General features: G+C 46.9%; 1 protein-coding gene across 2 annotated transcripts in view; it reads left to right on the top strand.

The window, feature by feature from the left end:
* The first annotated feature begins 1,794 nt into the window (after nt 1–1,794).
* LOC130115493 (tRNA-dihydrouridine(20a/20b) synthase [NAD(P)+]-like) overlaps nt 1,795–19,341 on the top strand; it is a 30,184-nt gene continuing 12,637 nt past the window's right edge. The window contains exons 1-6 of one of the 2 annotated variants that reach the window (XM_056283176.1): nt 1,795–2,178; nt 3,863–3,984; nt 4,474–4,591; nt 4,953–5,075; nt 5,245–5,471; nt 16,588–16,601. In XM_056283176.1, coding sequence (XP_056139151.1) covers nt 2,093–2,178; nt 3,863–3,984; nt 4,474–4,591; nt 4,953–5,075; nt 5,245–5,471; nt 16,588–16,601 — 690 coding nt within the window. In that variant the 5' untranslated portion in view covers nt 1,795–2,092. Of the gene's footprint in view, nt 2,179–3,862; nt 3,985–4,473; nt 4,592–4,952; nt 5,076–5,244; nt 5,472–6,439; nt 7,538–16,587; nt 16,602–19,341 lie in introns of those variants that run through there. The other variant, XM_056283175.1, reaches the window with a different exon arrangement.

Raw genomic sequence — 19,341 nt, 5'->3', positions numbered from 1 at the left:
AAACCTTCACAGGAGACACATCTGTCAAAGCCACTCAGCTCTTTAATTCAATTGACAATGCAGAATTCATGCTGTCCATGAATGTGAGTGAGAAGATGCTTGCAAAAACCTACCACCTGTCCACCTTCCTTCAGAAGGAAAATTGTGACTTGGTGAGTTGCGTTTCAGCTGCTGATGCTGTTATTAAGCAGGTAGATGAGATGAGGGCTAACTCTGAGATGGAGTTCAGGCAGATTTTCCAAAAGACCTCTTCCTAAGCAGCCAAGTATGGGGTTGAATTTCGACCACGAAGAGGCATGGACTGCAATGAGGATCCATTGAAGGCCTGTAAAAATCACTACCGGCAAAAGCTTTTCATAGTCATGCTTGACTTTTATTCATCACAGATGAAGGAACGCTTCAGCAAACACAGAAATGTGATCTCCAACCTCTGCTCCTTACTGCCATCTAAGGTCAGCATGCTGAACGACAGCTCAGCTCAAGCGCTCTCCAACCTGTATCCTGATGAAGTGTCACCGTATCTGGAAGTTGTAAAGTCAGAAATTGACACCTGGCGGGATAAATGGAAAGATGCAACTTATGTTCCACAAAATGCCATTGAGGCATTAAATGCCTGTAACAGTGAGTTGTTTCCAAGCATCTTCAAGCTTCTCCGCGTTTTGACCACGCTTCCTGTCACCAGTGCCCATGTCGAGAGAAGTTTTTCCCGTCTGGGAAGGATCAAGGACAAAATGCGCAGTACAATGACGGAAAGACGGCTTAATGGACTGACATTGCTCTCGGAGCACAGACATTGTGGTGATACCGGAAGAGGTACTGGACATCTTTTGCAGACAAAAAAGACGATTGGACCTGCTTTTATAAGGTGAGACCCACTTTTATTTATTAATGCATTGATGATTATCTATGGGCCATTAATACGTTGACATTTACCGTACGGTTGGGTATTAGGCTATAGTATACAGTGTGGGAATTTTATTTACCGGTAGCTTTCGGCAGTGTTGCCCGACCCCCCCCCCAAAAAAATATGTTTCTGGCTACGGGCCTGCAAGGCAATTAGCTATACTACAGCCTAGTTGCTTTGTTGACTTGTCTCATTGCCTTGTCGACTGATTTGATTTAGAGACCGTCTGTTTAGGTTTCCGAACTCTGTCCGTTGTGCGTCTGCTCTCCGTGGTTCTGAAGTGTAGCCAATCTTTGACGTACTGACCTTTACAATAACTAATCTGTGTAAACTTTGTCTTTTATTTTGATATTTCTATTTTATTTGTTATATTTTATGCTGTGAAGCACTTTGCGATTGTATATCTGTGAAAGGTGCTATACAAATAAATTACTAAAATTACTTACTAAACCCACCTATGGTGGTGGTGGTGTGTGTGTGTGAGAGAGAGACGGGGGGGGGGTCTACGAGGGTTGCTTGCACCAGGGCCCATAATAAATATGTTACGCCAGTGGGCGAAGCCGTTGCGGCCGGGCCATCCGCCCCCCTCCACGTTTACGCTTTCTATTAAGATGAATTCTGGGGGTACGTATGTAGCGGACTCTATGGGCATAATTCACCATAATCGGTTCTGGTCGCTTTAAGAAAGCGTTTCTGGGTTGACAGGGGGAGCTACGACGACGATTGGTTGGAGCAGCGCCATGCTGCGCGGGCTGTTGGTTTGTGAATGAAATAAAAGACACACGCGTTCATGCAGTCAGTGAGAGAAATTGTCCGTCGCTACTTTCCTGCAATTTATACAATGTATCATTTTTTGGGGGGAAATAACAATAATAAAACAAAAGGATAAATCCGTCGCATTTTACTATGTCATACAGTTCAAAGGTCGTGTAACTGTCGCGGGAAATAGTCGTCGACGACTGATTTTCGCCGTGTGTTTTGTCATTCAGAAAGCCACTATGATCTATACGTGTTATCTTCGTTTACTCATGTGGACGCCGGGACAGTGTTTACGGTCGTGACAGCTGTAGTGGTGAAACAGAGTTTAGGCTGTCAAACAGACTGATCCACAAACCGACTTCCACTCATTCCAATAGTGTACTTGCTAACCAAGCTGTGCTAGTCAGCTAACGGTGTTGGTGGAGCAACATGAGGACGTCAAATCCCGGTGTGACAGATATGTTTCAAAGAGGAAAGGTCCTGAAAATATGTGCCCCGATGGTTCGGTATTCCAAGTAAGTTTATTTGACCGTCCCTTTACCTCGGCTTACGTAGCAAACGCTTAGCTCATTATTTCGCGGCTACCGCTATCCAGAATGAATTCAATTATATCTATCAGCCCCAAGCATGGATGTATTATAGTAGAACTATGGCCCCAAGTCATTGTTTTATCGTCAGCTATAATCTGCATCTGGGTTATTGCAAACGTTTTTATCCCTTTTTGCATGTTGTTGAGAATCACGTCTTTTTGCTACTATTTGCCAAATCGTGACTGTGATTGCAGACTTCTTGTTGTTGTTTATTATTTGGGACGGGATGCCCCCTTTATTGTATTTAAATGCACGGGAGAACTATATCCGTAAACCCAAAATGTTGCCTATTCACCATTTTTTTTAACCTAGTCTGGGTAAAAAAAAAATCGCTTGTTTTAGTCCTCTTCGTTTTCATTGTTTCCCATTGGCGCATTGACTGACTAAACATAACTTCAAAGAAGTCAAAGAAAGTTGAATCAGTTCATCTGGACACAACGTTTATTGACCGCTGAAGAGGTCACTTAGATGAGTGATGAAACTTTTCTCTCAATAAACGTTATGTCCAGGTGAACTAATTCAACTTTCTGTGATTTCCTTGCCTGGATTATTGAGCATGCATAAAGACATACCTTATGAGAAGTGTTCAAGTTTAGAGTTTATTTGTCACGTATGAAAGCAAGTTTATAGTTACACTCATAATGAAATGCTTGGTCTGCTGGCTCAACACACAAGTGGGAAATAAAAGAACTTAGATTAATCAAAGTGCAAGAAGAGGGTATGTACAAAAATGATTCAGTGATGTCTGTACAATGGTAAGGTGACACAATGCAATATATTGTAAACCGTAAACTGCAAGTGACAGATTGTGCTGCCAGTAACAGTTACCACAATGAATGGGTATTGTACCAGTGCAAGTGAAAATAGCAGATGGTACAGTCGGTGACAGCAAACATGAAACAAACATAATCAGTAACAGTAAAACTTATAAAAAGCAATGAGTGATAATACAGAACTGAAACAAGACAGAAGTTTTATACTGCAATTTATTTTATTTACTCTCACTGTAGGGGCGTCAGACTTTTCATGGTCAAGCTGTCTGACAGTGGATGTGAGGTTCTTTTGATTTTAGCTTTGATAGGTTTCTCTTTTGGTGGCTAATAAAAGCATTTGCTCCAAGGACTCAACAATAAGGCAGCAAACATATGAGCTAAGACTTTCAGTTTTTCTGAACCTTTATCTGCAACAAATGCAATCATCTAAGACGTGTGAAGTAGAAAACATGTTCCACTTTGCGAAAAAGGTGTATGTTGAGTAGATGTCCCACAGGCAAACATTCAACATCTTATTTGCCTACACAGTAGTGTTGCTAAAAATGTATTAAATGCAAAGAGAAAAAGAGGTTAATGTGAGCAAGTCTACAACCAGAGAAGTTAATGCAGCGACCAGGACACATACCCACATCCAGCTTCCCACCCACAGACACGGCCAATTGTGTCTGTGGGGACGCCCGACCAAGCCGGAGGTAACACGGGATTCAAATGCCGATCCCCACTTTGACAGGCAATGGAATAGACCGCGACACTACCCGGACGCCCCTGACTTTTGTATTTTTTAATGATATGCACAACAATTTAATTATTTTAAGTTTTAATTTATTTCTCCTCAGGTTGGCATTCAGATCTTTGGTAAGGAAATATGACTGTGAAATTTGCTTCACTCCAATGATAGTCGCTGCGGACTTCATGCGATCTGTCAAAGCCAGAGACAGTGAATTCACAACAAATGAATGTGAGTGGGTATAGCTCAAGATTAGTACCTATACTATGGTATCAATATATTTGAGTTTATGCATCCATCTGTTGAAATGTACAACTACTTTACTTAGCAGCATAAGCTGAACTTTACATCATTTTTCTTTTATTTATGGAGTTCAGATAAAAAGCAGTCGTGCTTTATAGCTTATAGTGTTCAAAACTGTGACTGTGTGCTCTTTGGACAAAGAAAGGAATGTTTTGAATACAGAAAGATCTAAGGCACTCCAATCAATTCATCAAAAGCCTCTATTTTAATTGGCCTTCAAGTGCATTGGGCATTTTTAAAGGCTGAGATGTGTTAAGCCAGGTGCAATACAGTCTTAACAGATTAATTGGAGTGCCTTTTTTTTCCCAATTGAAAGCTGATTTAGTCTTTGGGTTTGCATTTTACAGTTATGTGTTCTATTGCAATTTTGTGTTATACTTTTTCAAGCCCTGTTACTTTTTCCATCTTTTCCAACAGCTGACCGACCTCTTATTGTGCAGTTCGCTGCTAGCGATGCCCAGACCTTGGCTGATGCAGCCTGCGCAGTTGCTCCTTTCTCAGATGGAGTTGATCTCAACTGTGGCTGTCCCCAGAGGTGCAGTGTATTTACAGTAGGCCCTGACCATTAATGCCTCAATTACTTCTAACTTGGCTTTTTGCTGTTTTGGAATGGCTTAAAAATCAAACTGCTAAAATGAACAGCATAATATGGTGTGATACTAATACTGTAGATGTCAATGAGGTGCTTCAGTCAAAGATGCTTTTATTTCTTACTAATCGCCGGCTTTGGACATGAAACCGATTTTGTAATTGAATTTCATGATTTGACTTTTTTTTCTGTGTGCACAGAAAAGCAGCCCTGACTACATTTCATTGGAATGAGACATTAGGTTGAAATGATTTAAATCCCATGCACACTCACATTGATTGATTTCTTTTGTTGTGTGCATTTTCAGATGGGCCATGTCAGAGGGTTATGGTGCATGCCTTATCAACAAGCCTGAACTTGTCAAAGACATGGTCAGAAAGGTCCGAAACCAAGTGGATAATCCTAACTATACAGCATCCATCAAAATAAGGTAAGGAAGAGAAGACATATTCTAGGTTATACCATCTTATTTGAACTCTAGGAGATCATGTGTTATTAAAAGACACACTTCAAATCACAGACCCAAATCACTGTTTCTGATTAGCTTGTCTCCTGTAACCTGACACTGCAACATTGAAATATGTCCATCATGTCTGCAGAATTCACAAGGATCTAAGGCAGACAGTAGATCTTTGCCAGAAGGCTGAGTCAGCCGGTGTGTCCTGGATCACAGTTCATGGGCGTACAGCAGATGAACGGCACCAGCCAGTCCACTATGATGCCATAAAGACGATAAAAGACAGTGTGTCCCTCCCTGTCATTGCAAATGGTGACATAAAGTGTCTCCGTGATGTGGAATCCATTCACCGGCTCACTGGTGTTGATGGTAGTTTTGTTTTTGTTTTTTTCTATGGCATGGTACTGTTTCGTAGTTGACATTTCTGCATTAAGATTCAAAAGGTTTATTCATCATGTACTTCACGTACAAATACAATGAGCAGTGAACTGCCTTTTTTGGCAACCCCCGAAATTGTGCAAGAAGAAGAAATAGAGACAACACCGATAAATAAATATACAAATATATGCAAATGAAATACAATGTGCAAAAGTCTGTATGGAGTAACACGACAGTGGCAAAGTGACATAGGCGAAGTGTCAGTGTTTAGCCATTTTTAAAGCCACAATCCTGAAAATATACATGCAAACAAACACCCTTTTTGATACTTTGTCAAAGATGTTAAAGGTAATCCCAAGGAAATCTTAAATCCTGAACATTTTTGTACTTACTGATTTTAATGATAACTGTCTGGTAGCACTTTGCCAAGAAAAATGATGCGCCACAAAGCATTTTTATGTCTCCACCCAAGAAGCCAAATGTGGAAGAATAAGGCAGGTAGCAGTGAGTTTGAAGAAGCAAAGTTATTATGCTTAATAAGCAGATACGGCAGACCAAGCTCATAGAAATGCTTTGCCAGCAAATAAATTAATAATAATAATAGTAATCATTACATTTATATAGCACTTTTCTAGACACCCAAAGTGTGTCACATTGAAGGGGATAACTAATTTCAACCACCACCAATGTGTAGCGCCCACCAGAGTGAAAACCCAGGTTCAACCCAGGTCATTTTTCAGTTTGGTGGTTGGAAAAGTAATGACACAACAGCATGATTTCAAATAGGATTCAGCAAGGTAAAAATAAGATCTTCAGGATTGTAGCTTAAAACAGTAAAAAATGCTAGTGGTGTCATTGGTACTAAAAGTGTGATATGATTAAATGACGAAGAGGTATCAGTTGAAGTAGTTCTCTCTATTTTCTTTCCCTCATACTTGTCTTTGTTTTTTCTTCTGAAGGTGTGATGGCTGCTCGGGGATTGCTGGCCAACCCTGCAATGTTTGCTGGATATGAGGATACGCCTTTGGAGTGTGTATGGGACTGGGTGGACATTGCTATAGAGCAGGGTACCCCGTTCACCTGCTTTCACCATCACCTTATCTACATGCTGGAGAGGGTTAGCTCCCAGCCTGAAAGAAAAGTGTTCAATTCTCTATCGAGTACATCTGCTGTCTTGGACTACCTCCACAACACATATGGATCAGCTCAGAGTCTAGGGACATGAATGTGGACTGAAGTGCAGATTTATTATTTTTTACATTTTTTTTGCATTTTCCACTTTTTATGGATGTGACAGCACCGAGTCATAGTAAAGAGGTTAACATCAAAGTGCCCTGGGTAGGGGTTGACCCAGGACATGACTCTTAAGGTTTGATTCCATATAGTGTGCATGCTATGTGAAGGAGCCATCAGGAATCTGCTAGAAAATGCAATTTTTACCTTTTATCAACTTTATTTTACTTTCTATATATGCCAAATAAAAGTATAAGGTACTGCTGGATTATTTGTACCAATTGTCCATATGGTTCTGTCATTTGCTCTTTTGATCTTTTGTTAAAACAAGCAGGTCAGTACAAGTTAAATAGTGAAAAACTAGACCAATCATAAGGAAAGCTTACTAGGCTCTGCAGGATCCTGTTCTATTCATACTTGTAACCTTACCATGCTTTATTTGTATAGTAAATTAATACCCAGGCACTAACTAATGTAACTGTCACCACCCAAGGGAATTATTCATATTAACTGCATGTGAGTGCTGTGGGCTTAGACTGTATCACACAATATGCTAATGTTCTGATTGTTTTTTTTTCAAGTTGACAAGTCACTGTTATATAAAGCTGTTTCCTCATAACAGGACTTCGTATTATGCGATTTTATTATACTGTAATATCCGTTTTCATTTGAATGCGATTGTCACAAATTCCCCATTCATTGTACAGATTGTGCAGATTATCAACTAATGTGTGCCATAAGGGTGAGGTGTAAAATTACCAGTACAGTAAATATTTTATATATAACTTTCGTTTTTCATATACTTTTCATGTCCAATATCATGTGTTCTGGAGGCCTCACTGTCACCCATTTAAGAGGTTCATAAAATTTGTGTGTGTGTGTGTGTGTGTGTGTGTGGTGTGTGAGCCCTGTGACAGCCTGGTGGCCTGTCCAGGGTGTCTTCCTGCCTGCCACCCAATGACTGCTGGGATAGGCTCCAGCATCCCACTACCCCGATTGGGATAAGCGGCTTGGATAATGAATGGATGGATGGATAAAATCAGTGTGTTTTTTACATGGACCCTATGATACATGTGTAGCCAGCTGACTGCTTATATTAACCTGCAGGCATCTCCAGGGGTATCTGTGTCAGGGCACGTGTACAGGTTTCCCACTGCACTAATTGCCAGTTAGTGACTGCATCGTCATGACTTGAAATTGTGATTGCTTAATATTACTCTACCAAACTGCCCCACTGCCTCACCCAAGAGCACTGCCAGTTGTAATCCCTGTGATGCCCTGCCAAGCCAGAGACAACACCAGGGTCTGAACTACCAGGGCTTTTTTTTCAGTTATCCTTTCAGGTATTAACATATCCTATACCTTACTGAAGGGTCCAAGCTTTTCAAACTGGGGAAGGTTAATTATCAGAAGGTGTAAAAAATGTAATCAGTTGTAAAGTTATTAAATCTAATTCCAAGGCAGCAATGTAATGTTTAAATTCCTTTATTATTCAGCTTCCATGCTTGGCAATCGTAACTATCTAAGGCGATTCTACATTCTCCGGGGTTTGTCGTCCTCTTTCTTTCAACCCACAACCACTTACAACAAAATGAACCAAGAACGCCCCTCAATGAATAAAATAAAACATGAAATTACAACACAAGAAGCATCACATGCACTATAAACCATAAACATTACAACCCTATTTTTCTTCTTTTTTTTTCTTAAACAACTGTTAGCCAGTCCAACTCAAATCTTTGAGTTATTGTGGCAACATTATGGGGTACCGGGGCAGTTGCTACAAGCCATCTGGTCCTTGTATAACCAAAGTGAGAGCTGTGTCTGCATTCTTGGCACAAAGTCAAACACGTTTTCGGTGGGTGTCAGACTCCGCCAAGGTTGTCCCTTGTCTCCGATTCTTTTTGTGATATTCATGGACATGATCTCAAGGTGCAGACAAGGTGAGGAGTGTGTCCGTTTGGGAACCTCCGAATTGCATCTCTGCTCTTCGCAGATGATGTGGTTTTGTTGGCTTCATCAGAACGCGACCTCCGACGCGCACTGGGGCGGTTTGCAGCTGAGTGTGAAATGGCCACGATGAGAGTCAGCACCTCCAAGCCTGAGGCCATGGTTCTCTACTGGAAAATGGTGGATTGCTCCCTCCGTGTTGGGGGTGAGTTGATGCCTCAAGTGAAAGAGTTCAAGTATCTCGGGGTCTTGTTCACGAGTGAGGGTAGGATGGAGTGGGAGATTGACAGGCGGATCGGTGCAGCATCAGGAGTAATGCGGACGTTGTACTGGACCGTTGTGGCGAAGAAGGAGCTGAGCCGGGAGGCAAAGCTTTCAATTTACCAGTCAATCTTCGTTCCAACCCTCACCTATGGCCATGAGCTTTGGGTAGTGACCGAAAGGGTGAGATTGCGGATACAAGCGGCTGAAATGAGTTTCCTCCGTAGGGTGTCTAGGCTCAGCCTTAGAGATAGGGTGAGGAGCTCGGACATTCGGAGGGAGCTCAGAGTAGAGCCGCTGCTCCTTCGCATCGAAAGGAGCCAGTTGAGATGGTTCGGGCATCTGATTAGGATGCCTCCTGGGCGCCTTCCTTTGGAGGTTTACTGGGCATGGCCAACCGGGAGGAGACCCCGGGGTAGACCCAGAACTCGCTGGAGGGACTACATGTTCAATCTGGCCTGGGAACGCCTTGGGATCCCCCAGGAGGAGCTGGGGGGTGTTGCTGGTGAGAGGGACGTCTGGAGTGCCCTACTTAGTCTACTGCCACCGCGACCAACCCCGGAAAAGTGGCTTAAGATGAGATGAGATGAGATGAACTCAACCTTTGAGGGAACTTACTAAAAAGACTGCTCGTTGGACTTGGACAGAAGCGCACCAGAGGTCACTTAATGAGGTGAAAAAAAGTCTAATAAGTGATGCCGTGATGACCTAATTTGATCCACACAAAGTCTAGTGGGTCTTGTCTGACTTTCTGTCTCTATGGAGGAATCCGGTGACGACTTTATAGTTCAGTGTCTTTATTTTAACGGTGACGGTTACAATCATACAGTAACTAACTCCGCCGTAGTGACTCCTCTGAGTGCTAAACATAGACTGACGATTACGTGGTCCCCCTGCGTCCTCATGCGTCAGATGGACCAATCAACTTGTAGCTAACTTAACAGCCAATAGGAGTGCTTGTATCACATCCTTATAGCCAAACGGGCTATTATATTCTCGAGAATATTACATCCCCTTTCTTAAGAAATTGAAATCAAACATTAGACTCCCAACATTAGTAGCACATGTCCTATATCAAACGTATGAACAATCCGGACGAAAGAAAACACATTTTATAGTAATCACTGATAGAGTCAATACTCTTAATAAAACAGGTAATATCATTCATTCAATATTACTGTATGCATATTAAACTACAGTAAGTAATCAAACACTTAAGAGGTAATACAAATCACAAGAACATTTTACAATACTTTTTTTTTTTTTAGATAAGGGCAGCGATCCGCCTACACCCTTGTACATTACAGGTCCAGAACCTCTCTGGGCTTCACCGCTCGTCCATACCTTGTCCGGTAGGGGACAGTCTCTGCATGTGAGACGTGTGGTGTGTTGTGAATTGTGAGTTGACCATAGTTATCGTCAATGCCTGTGTTGGTGTGAGTGTCAGTGTGTGTTTCTTTTGTGTCCAGGAGATGACATCTGTTTCGTCTGTACTCCTGTCTTTCAGCTGTACGGACGTGGTAGGATCTGCTGGTATCCGCTGGGTGCATGACAACTGCTGGTTTCCAACAGCCATGCTCCTGGAGTCTGATGTGTTGTCCTTCGTGCAGCTGTGACATCGGCTTCGCTGACCTGTCGTAGTACCTTTTCTGCTGTAGCTGACGTTGGACTCTCCTGGCGTGTGTGTCTCTGTGACTGACGACCTTGGGCTGAAGCTGCTGGTGTGTGTTGGGTAGAATTGAGCGTAGACGATGACTCATGAGCAGCTGGGCTGGTGATCTGAAGCTGTCGACAGGTGTGTTCCGATACTCAAGCAGACTCAGGTAGGGGTCTCTCTGGTCAGCCTTGGCCTTTTCCATCAGCAACTTGGCGATCTGTACTGCTTTTTCGGCGAGGCTGTTGCTTTGGGGATGATGCGGACTGGTAGTCGTGTGGGTGAACTCCCAAGTCTTCGCGAAGGTCTCAAACTCCATACTTGAGTACTGAGGTAACAGTCTCAGGTATGCCGTGTCTGGCGAAGGTTGCCTTCAGCTTGCGTATCACAGCTGAGGATGTTGTGCTGTGTAGCTTGTCGAGTTCGAAGTATCTGCTGTAATAGTCCACTGTGACGATGTAATTGTCATGATTCCAGGTGAACAAGTCAGTAGCGACTACTTGCCATGGCCTGTCTGGGATCTTGTGGCTGATCATGGGCTCTTTAGTATTTGACGGTCTGTAGGTGAGGCAGGTGGGGGACTGTCCAACCATCTCCTCGATCTGCTTGTTCATACCAGGCCAGAACACCATGTCATGGGCTCTCTGCTTGCATTTCTCCATGCCCCTGTGTCCTGTGTGTATCCGGGATAACATCTCTGCGCGGAGCGAGGTAGGTATGATGATTTTCTCGCCTTGTAACAAAATGTTATTCATCTCTGACAGTTCATCTCGGTGATTCCAGTATTCTGCAACACTCTGAGGGCATCTTCTCCTCTCCTCAGGCCATCCTTCTCTGATTGTCTCTCTCAGCATTGTGAGCTGTGTGTCTGCGGCAGTCGCAGCTCTGATCTCTGTCAGTTTCGTGTCACTGACCGGCAGGCCACTGTACACTGTATGTACCTGCATGTCCATGCCTTCTCTGAGGCTGTCATCTTGGTCTGTGAGTGACTTGCGGGACAGCGTGTCTGCCACGTGGATCTCCTTGCCTGGACTGTGTACGATGGTGAAGTCATACCGCTGTAGCTGGAGGATCATCCGCTGTAGTCTCGGGGGCGCTGCTGCTAGTGGTTTTCGCATAATGGACTCAAGCGGTTTGTGGTCACTCTCCACGATGACATGACGACCATAGATGTATTGGTGAAAACGCTTGCATCCGAACAGAATAGCATATAGCTCTTTCTCTATTTGTGCGTAATTGACTTCACTGTCATTTAGCGATTTGGATGCATATCCGAAGGGCTTTTCTTCCTGTAGCAGGACTGCACCTGGTCCGTACTTCGATGCGTCGACTTGTAGTCTGAGCTTTTTACCAGGGTCATAGTGGGCTAAGACTGGTCCTGGTTCGCGTGTGATCACTTCTTTCATCTTCCTGGAAGCTTCGTCATGCTGCGCATCCCATCTGAATTCACTCGACTCCTTCAGCAGGTGACGCATGGGTGTGTTGATGTCTGAGAGCATCGGGGCAAACTTGGACAGATAGTTAACCATACCGAGGATTGTCTCCAACTCACCCTTGTCCTTGGGTGGCTCCATGTCTCTCACAGCTGCAATCTTGGCTGGGTCAGGCTTGACTCCATCCTTTGTGATGCGATGCCCAAAATAGCTGACCTCGGTGGCGCAGATCGTGCTCTTCTTCAGGTTGAGTTTCCCTCCTCGCTCTCTGGAGCGCTGCAACATGGCTCGGAGATTGCTGTCCTGCTCCCCCTTGCTCTTTCCATATACGAGGACATCATCCACTATGGCTGTGACTCCATGTAGACCTTCATAGGTCTCATCAACCTTCCGTTGAAACTCATCCTGGGCGGAGATCAACCCAAAAGGTAGACGAAGGAAACGGTATCTTCCGAACACCGTGTTGAATGTTGTCAACTTGGACGACTCTTCTGCGAGTTTTATCGCCCAGTACCCTGAGCGAGCATCCATGACACTGAAATAGCAGGCTCCTGCCAGTTTGGAGGTGATGTCGTCGAGGGTAGGTAGAGGATAATGAGGTCGTTTCACAGCCTTGTTCAGGTCCTTCAGGTCGAGGCACACTCTGACTTTTCCTGTGCGTGGCTTTTCTGGTGCCACCATTGAGTTGACCCATTCAGTCGGTTCAGTGACTTTCACAATAATCTGTTGCTTCTCCATGTTCTGTAGCTCCTCTTTGAGACGGTCGCGTAAGGCTACTGGAACGCGTCTCGGTGGGTGGACCACAGGTGTTACATTTGGGTCAACGTGGATTGTGCATTCACCAGGAAACAGTCCTATTCCTTTGAAAACATCTGAGTACTCCTCAATGAGTGATATCTCGGGTGTGTTGGATACAGATAGTATGAGCTTGATCAGTCCAAAGTCTAAGCATGCTTTTAATGCTAGCACAGGTGGTGCCTGTGTGTCAACAACATAGAACTTCAACATTGACTGGGTGCCTTTGTACTGGCATTTCAGGTCACATTTACCTTGAATGACGAGCCGCTCACCACCATAGCCATATAGTGGGCGAGTGGAGGGCTGCAATGCACTCTGTATTCCCAGTCTTCTGAAAGCTTGTGTGGGAATGACATTAGCTGAGGACCCAGTGTCTACTTTAAAACTGACTGTGTTTTTGTTTGGACCTACTTGTATATCAGCGAAAACTTGATCCATATTTTTACTGTCTTTACCTTGTGTCAATGCGTCGATGAACAGTTCTTCATTGTCTGAGCATCTGTCAGACTCATTTTCCTCCACAGTGTGTACGCCTTTTCCTGGTCTGGAGAGACACACTTTAGCGAAATGGTTCCATTTGCTGCAGCTTTTGCATTGCTTGCATTTTGCTGGGCATGTTTCGTTTCCACTGTGAGTCTTGTTCCCACAGTATTTGCATCCTTTACTGCTGTTGCTGTCCCTCTCTCTCCATGAGGCATTGTCTGACGCTGCGCGCCATTTTGTGTCGTCCTCGCGCCTTTTCCAATGCTTCTTCTTTGTTGCATTCCGACCGATTGCATGCACAGCCTGTTCGCGCGTGCCCGTGCTGGTGCTAGCAATGGTTTTGAGCTGTGCTTGTGATAGTTCATGAGACCTAGCAACGTCTATTGCTTTTTCCAATGTTAGCTCGGAACCGATGTTCAGTAGTTTCTCTCTCACTCTCGGTGAATGAACTCCGAAAACGATACGGTCTCTGTATTGTATTTAGAAATCACGTCAGGACACAGCGCTGTCGCTCGACACAACCGCTACGTTGCATTCTTTATTTAGACTGACACAGCATCACAGGCAGACCCGATCAAACAACCCAGAGCCCGAAGGCATCACCAATCGATCCCGGCACAATAGAACAGCACCAAATCAAATGCAGCACTGTCGATGTGTGCAGACATAACATCCCCCCCCCCCCGGCAGGATTTCAAACATGAAAGGTTGACACAAAGTCCTCTAGGTGGCCAGGGCGTAAACATGTGCGAACAGGTCGCGGGGCGGCCTGAGGCTGGGCAGGCCGAGGTGGGGAGGGAGAAGGCAGGGGAAGCTGAGGCCCAGGAATGTCGGGGGCCCGTGTAGGAGCTGCATGAAGCCCCGGGGCATCTCGCCATGCCGAAGGAATGGCTAAGGTTGTGTCACCAGCTGTGTGTGGCGGAGCTGACACCTTCCGTAGACGACTGGAGTGCCACCGAGTGCCATCGCTGAGGAGGTAAGTGGCTGGGCCCAGCTGACGGGTGACTTGGAGAGGAGAGGACCAGTATGAAGCCATTTTATTGTCCCTGTGGGGCCTGCGGACCCTGACCCAGTCTGACACATTGATGTCTGGCACCCTGGTTCGTTTTGACTGGTCAAACCGTTGCTTCATCCGCGTCTGCTGACGAGTGACTGAGGCTCTGACCCCAGAGGGAGGTGCCTGGGGTGTGGAGGGGCGGAGCCTGTCAAGGGGCATGCACAGTTCCCGGCCTAGCATGAGAGAGGCTGGGGAGACGCCTGTGGTCGAGTGCTGTGTGGCCCGATAGTGCAGCAGAGTGTGACGGATGGCCTGCGTGAAAGAGCATCCTTGGGCCATGTGTGCTCTGAGGCCGTTCTTCAGTGACTGGTGAAAACGTTCAACGCCGCCATTGGCCTGGGGGTGGTAGTACGCAGTGCGTATATGACGGATGCCCTTGCTTTCGAGATAAGCAGTGAACTCAGCAGAGACCAGCTGAGGGCCGTTGTCAGTGGTGATGGTCTTTGGGAGGCCCCAGCGAGAGAAAAGAGAGTCCAGGAAGTCGATGATGATCTGTGAGGTCACAGTGCCGGAAGTGGTGAGTTCAGGCCATTTTGAGTGTAGATCGTAGGTGACCACCATGAAGCGTTGGTGGTGGGGAACTCCATGGATCTCACCACAAATGTCCAACTGCAGGTGTTCCCAGGGCTGAGAGGGCCAGGCGAGAGGTTGCAGGGGTGGGGGAGCCTGGTGGCCAGTCTTGCCACTCACAAGGCAGGCAGAACAGTCCTTCACCAGAGCCTCAATATCTCTGTCTATCCCCGGCCACCACACCAGGTCTCGGCAGCGCTGTTTCAGTTTCACAATGCCCAGGTGGCCTTCATGCGCCATATTCAAAACACGTGCACGGAGAGCAGCTGGGACCACTGTGCAAAACCCACGTGCCACGCAGGTGTCGTTCCAGCAGAAGAGCTCCTGTCTGACTCGGGCGAACGCAGCCAGCTCCTCTGGGACCTTGTGAGGCCAGCCGTTCTGGATGTAGGTGCGGACCTGGGAGAGGACAGGGTCCTGTTCGGAGGCTGCCCTCAGCTTCTGCAGAGAGATAGTGGCCTGAAGGGGTGTGTGTAGCATTTGGACAATGTCCTTTTCCACACAGTCAGTGTCCGTCTGTGGAGCTGGGGTGGAGACAGAGCGAGAGAGCAGGTCGGCGACAACATTGTCTCTGCCTGGGGTGAACTGCAGGCTGAAGTTGTACTGGCGGAGGCGGTCAGACCAGCGGTGCAACCTCAGGGGTTTGTGGCCTGTCCCAGATGTGGACAGTAGCGCTGTCAGGGCCTGGTGATCTGTCCTGAGGGTGAAGGAGCGGCCATAGAGGTAGAGGTGCCACCTTTCACAAGCCCAGATACAGGCTAACGCCTCACGCTCACCCACGGAGTACCGCTGCTCGGTCAGGATGAGGGCACGGGAGGCGAAGGCGATGGGCTTCTCCACACCGTTCTGGGTTTGAGACAGCACAGCCCCTATCGCTGTGGCTGATGCATCACAGGTCACAAAGGTGGAGCTGGAGATGTCGAAGTGAGCCAACACTGGTGGTGAAGTCAGTTGAGTCTTGAGATCACGCACTGCGTCACTGCATGCCTTTGACCACACCCATGGCTCGTCCTTACGCAGCAGCTGGCTCAGGGGGGCTGTGGTCCTAGAGTACTGGGGAAGAAACCTCAGGTAGTAACTTGTCATACCCAGGAAGGAGGCGACCTGGGCGGCCGAGCTGGGCTCAGGGATGGCCTGAATGGCGTCCACGTTGGATTGTAGTGGAGTTACACCGCTCGCTGACAGCCGGAACCCCACAAACTCGATGGCTGGCACAGAGAGGACACATTTCTCAGCATTGAGAGTTAGCTTGTGCTTGGACAGGGCTGCGAAGACCATGTTGAGGCGCTTGTCGTGGATTTCACTGGTGGGCCCGTGTACCACTATATCGTCCAGATAAATGGCCACACCCTGTATGCCAGCCAGCACAGAGACCATGATTTTCTGGAAGCAGCTAGGGGCGGAGCTGAGACCGAAAGGCATCCTGGTGTAGCGAAACACTCCTGCATGTGTCACAAAGGCTGTGAGGTTTCAGCTGCTGGGGTGGAGGGGCACCTGCAAGTACCCCTGTCTGCGGTCGAGCTTGGAGAACACCTCAGAGCCATAGAACTGATAAGTGAGTTCTTCTGAGGTGGGCAGTGGATACTTATCAGGGATCACTGCCTTATTTACTGCACGTAGATCGACGCAGACACGTAGGCCCCCCGACTTCTTCTTAGCCACCACGAGGTTTGAGACCCAAGGTGACGCGTCCACCAGTTCAATGATGCCAGCTTCCCGCAGTTGTTGCAGCTCGGCGGAGACCCCATCACGGAGAGCCAATGGGATGCGGCGCAGTGGTTGGATGACAGATTTCACAGCAGGGTTGAGGAGAGGTTGATGGGCGAAGGCGGAGAGGCAGCCCAGCCCCATAAACAACGATGGCCACTTCTGCTGCCAAGGTGTGGCAAGAGTCAGGATTGCCGCCCCCCTTGTGTCTAAGAGGGAGAACCCCAGAGCGGAGAACAGGTCCAGGCCCATCAGGATGGCCCCACGGCGTGCCACATGAAAAACTGCATTGGGCACCAGCTTGGTTCCATAGCGGACAGTCACTTGGAGAGAGCCAACCAGATCGATTTTGGAGTCACCATACCCACAGAGGACAGCTGAGGGTGCGGACAGTGGCAGTGAACCGAAAAATTGACTGTAGGTATCAACATTCAGGAGAGACACACCTGCACCGGTGTCCAACAGCAGGGGGATGCACACATCATTAATGTTGACTGTGCATGATGATTTGAATGACACTGGCCCAGAACTCACCTTGTGAATGACGGCGGTTGAAGACTGGGGGGTGTGGCCCTCTGACCCAGCCGGGGAAGATCGACAGACGTTGGCAAAGTGATTTTGCTTACCGCAGCTACGGCATGTCTGGCCACGGGCAGGGCAGTTCTGAGCCCTTGAAACATGAGACCGAGACCCACAGTTACCACAGGACTGTTGAGGGCGGGGCCGAGAACGCCGTCGTTGCAGTTGCAAGACGTCCCCAGTGGAGTCGGCGCCCGCCTCGCTCTGGCTGGGTCGCGTCCCGAGGGGCAGCCGTGAGTAGAGGGAGAAGTCGTTGGCAGCTTGACTGGAGGTGGCTACTTGCTGTGTATTTAGCATAGCAGCACACTCAGCTGCTCCCTCAACCTGTAGTGCGATGGTAATTGCTCTGGACAGCAGCAGATCGTCTTTTTCCAGCAGGAGAGTCTCACGCACCTTTGCGTTGTTGGTGTGTTCGATTAGCTGGTCGCGAACCATCTCGTCCCGAAGCGCGCCAAACTTGCATGAGCTAGCTAGCCCTCGCAAATTAGCTACATACTGCTGCACAGACTCACCAGGCAGTTGGTGTCGCTGACGGAATATAAATCGCCGAAGGAGGGCACTCTGTGGAGCAGCGAAATGGGTGCTCATAAGTCCCACAGCTTCGTCAAAGCTTGTGACGTTCCCCAGAGTCCCAAGCACACGATGACCCTCTGCTCCCAAGCAGTGTAGCAACAGAGCCGTCTTCCTAGCCTGGCTCACGTCGTCGAGCCCTGAGGCGATGATGTAATTTTCAAAACTATGTAGCCAGCGAGTCCATGGTACCGGAGGCTCGCCAGGTAATGCCAGGAAGGGGGCAGGTGGTGGGAGAGGGATATCAGCCATCCTCGTCGCCAATATTGTATTTAGAAATCACGTCAGGACACAGCGCTGTCGCTCGACACAGCGCTGTCGCTCGACACAACCGCTACGTTGCATTCTTTATTTAGACTGACACAGCATCACAGGCAGACCCGATCAAACAACCCAGAGCCAGCAGGCATCACCAATCGATCCCAGCACAATAGAACAGCACCAAATCAAATGCAGCACTGTCGATGTGTGCAGACATAACACTCTGATCTCCCCTTCACTCTCTCTATAATTACAGTCCTTCACAAGCAGTCTCAAATCTGTCACAAACTGTTTGAAAGGCTCGCTAGCCGCCTGTGCTCTTCCATGGAACTTATAGCGCGCGAAGATCACATTTGCTTTGGGTTTTAAATACCGTTCAAAACGACCGTAGTATGTTTCCAACAACGTTCCTTCCGCTTCTGGAGCGGGCATGTATTGTAAATGTCCCGTCCATTTTCTCCTACCCAAATCAGTAGGTAGCTGCATTTTTCTTCCTCCGAATTCCTCTTTAAAGGTCCAGAAAACATCAACTCGACGTGCAGTTTAAACTTGCGCCATGCTTCGGGCAGACTGCTAGCTTCCCAGTCCATGCGGGGTGCAGGAACTCCAGCGACGTCCATTCTGATTTTTCTGTTTCTTCTTTCCTCTCCTTTTCACGCTTTTACTCTGACACCATGTCTGACTTTCTGTCTCTATGGAGGAATCCGATGACGACTTTATAGTTCAGTGTCTTTATTTTAACGGTGACGGTTACAATCATACAGTAGCTAACTCCGCCGTAGTGACTCCTCTGAGTGCTAAACATAGCCTGACAATTATGTGGTCCCCCTGCGTCCTCTTGCGTCAGATGGACCAATCAGCTTGCAGCTAACTTAACAGCCAATAGGAGTGCTTGTATCACATCCTTATAGCCAAACGGGCAATTATATTCTAGAGAATATTACAGGTCTTGGGGCTGTACTGGCACAAAGAAATTGCCCAAATGAACCGGTTAGAGTGATAAGCTATGCAAGTAGGGCACTGTCCCCCATTAGCAAAAATATTCACAAACAGAACGTGAAGCTCTTGCCATTGTGTTGGGCTGTGAACATTTTCACATATACCTTTATGGAGCACCCTTTACTCTTGTCAGTGATCACAAACCTTTGGAATGGATTTTCAACAACTCACAACCACTTACAACAAAATGAACCAAGAGCGCCCCTCAATGAATAAAATAAAACAACATCAAATTACAACACAAGAAGCATCACATGCATTATAAACCATAAGCATTACAACAGTCACGTTTTTTCTCTTGTGGTG

The sequence above is a fragment of the Lampris incognitus genome, chromosome 7, assembly GCF_029633865.1.
Source record: "Lampris incognitus isolate fLamInc1 chromosome 7, fLamInc1.hap2, whole genome shotgun sequence".
Lineage (NCBI taxonomy): Eukaryota > Metazoa > Chordata > Actinopteri > Lampriformes > Lampridae > Lampris > Lampris incognitus.
Note: the sequence above shows the minus strand (reverse complement) of the source record. Positions and strands in the feature narration are given on the sequence as shown.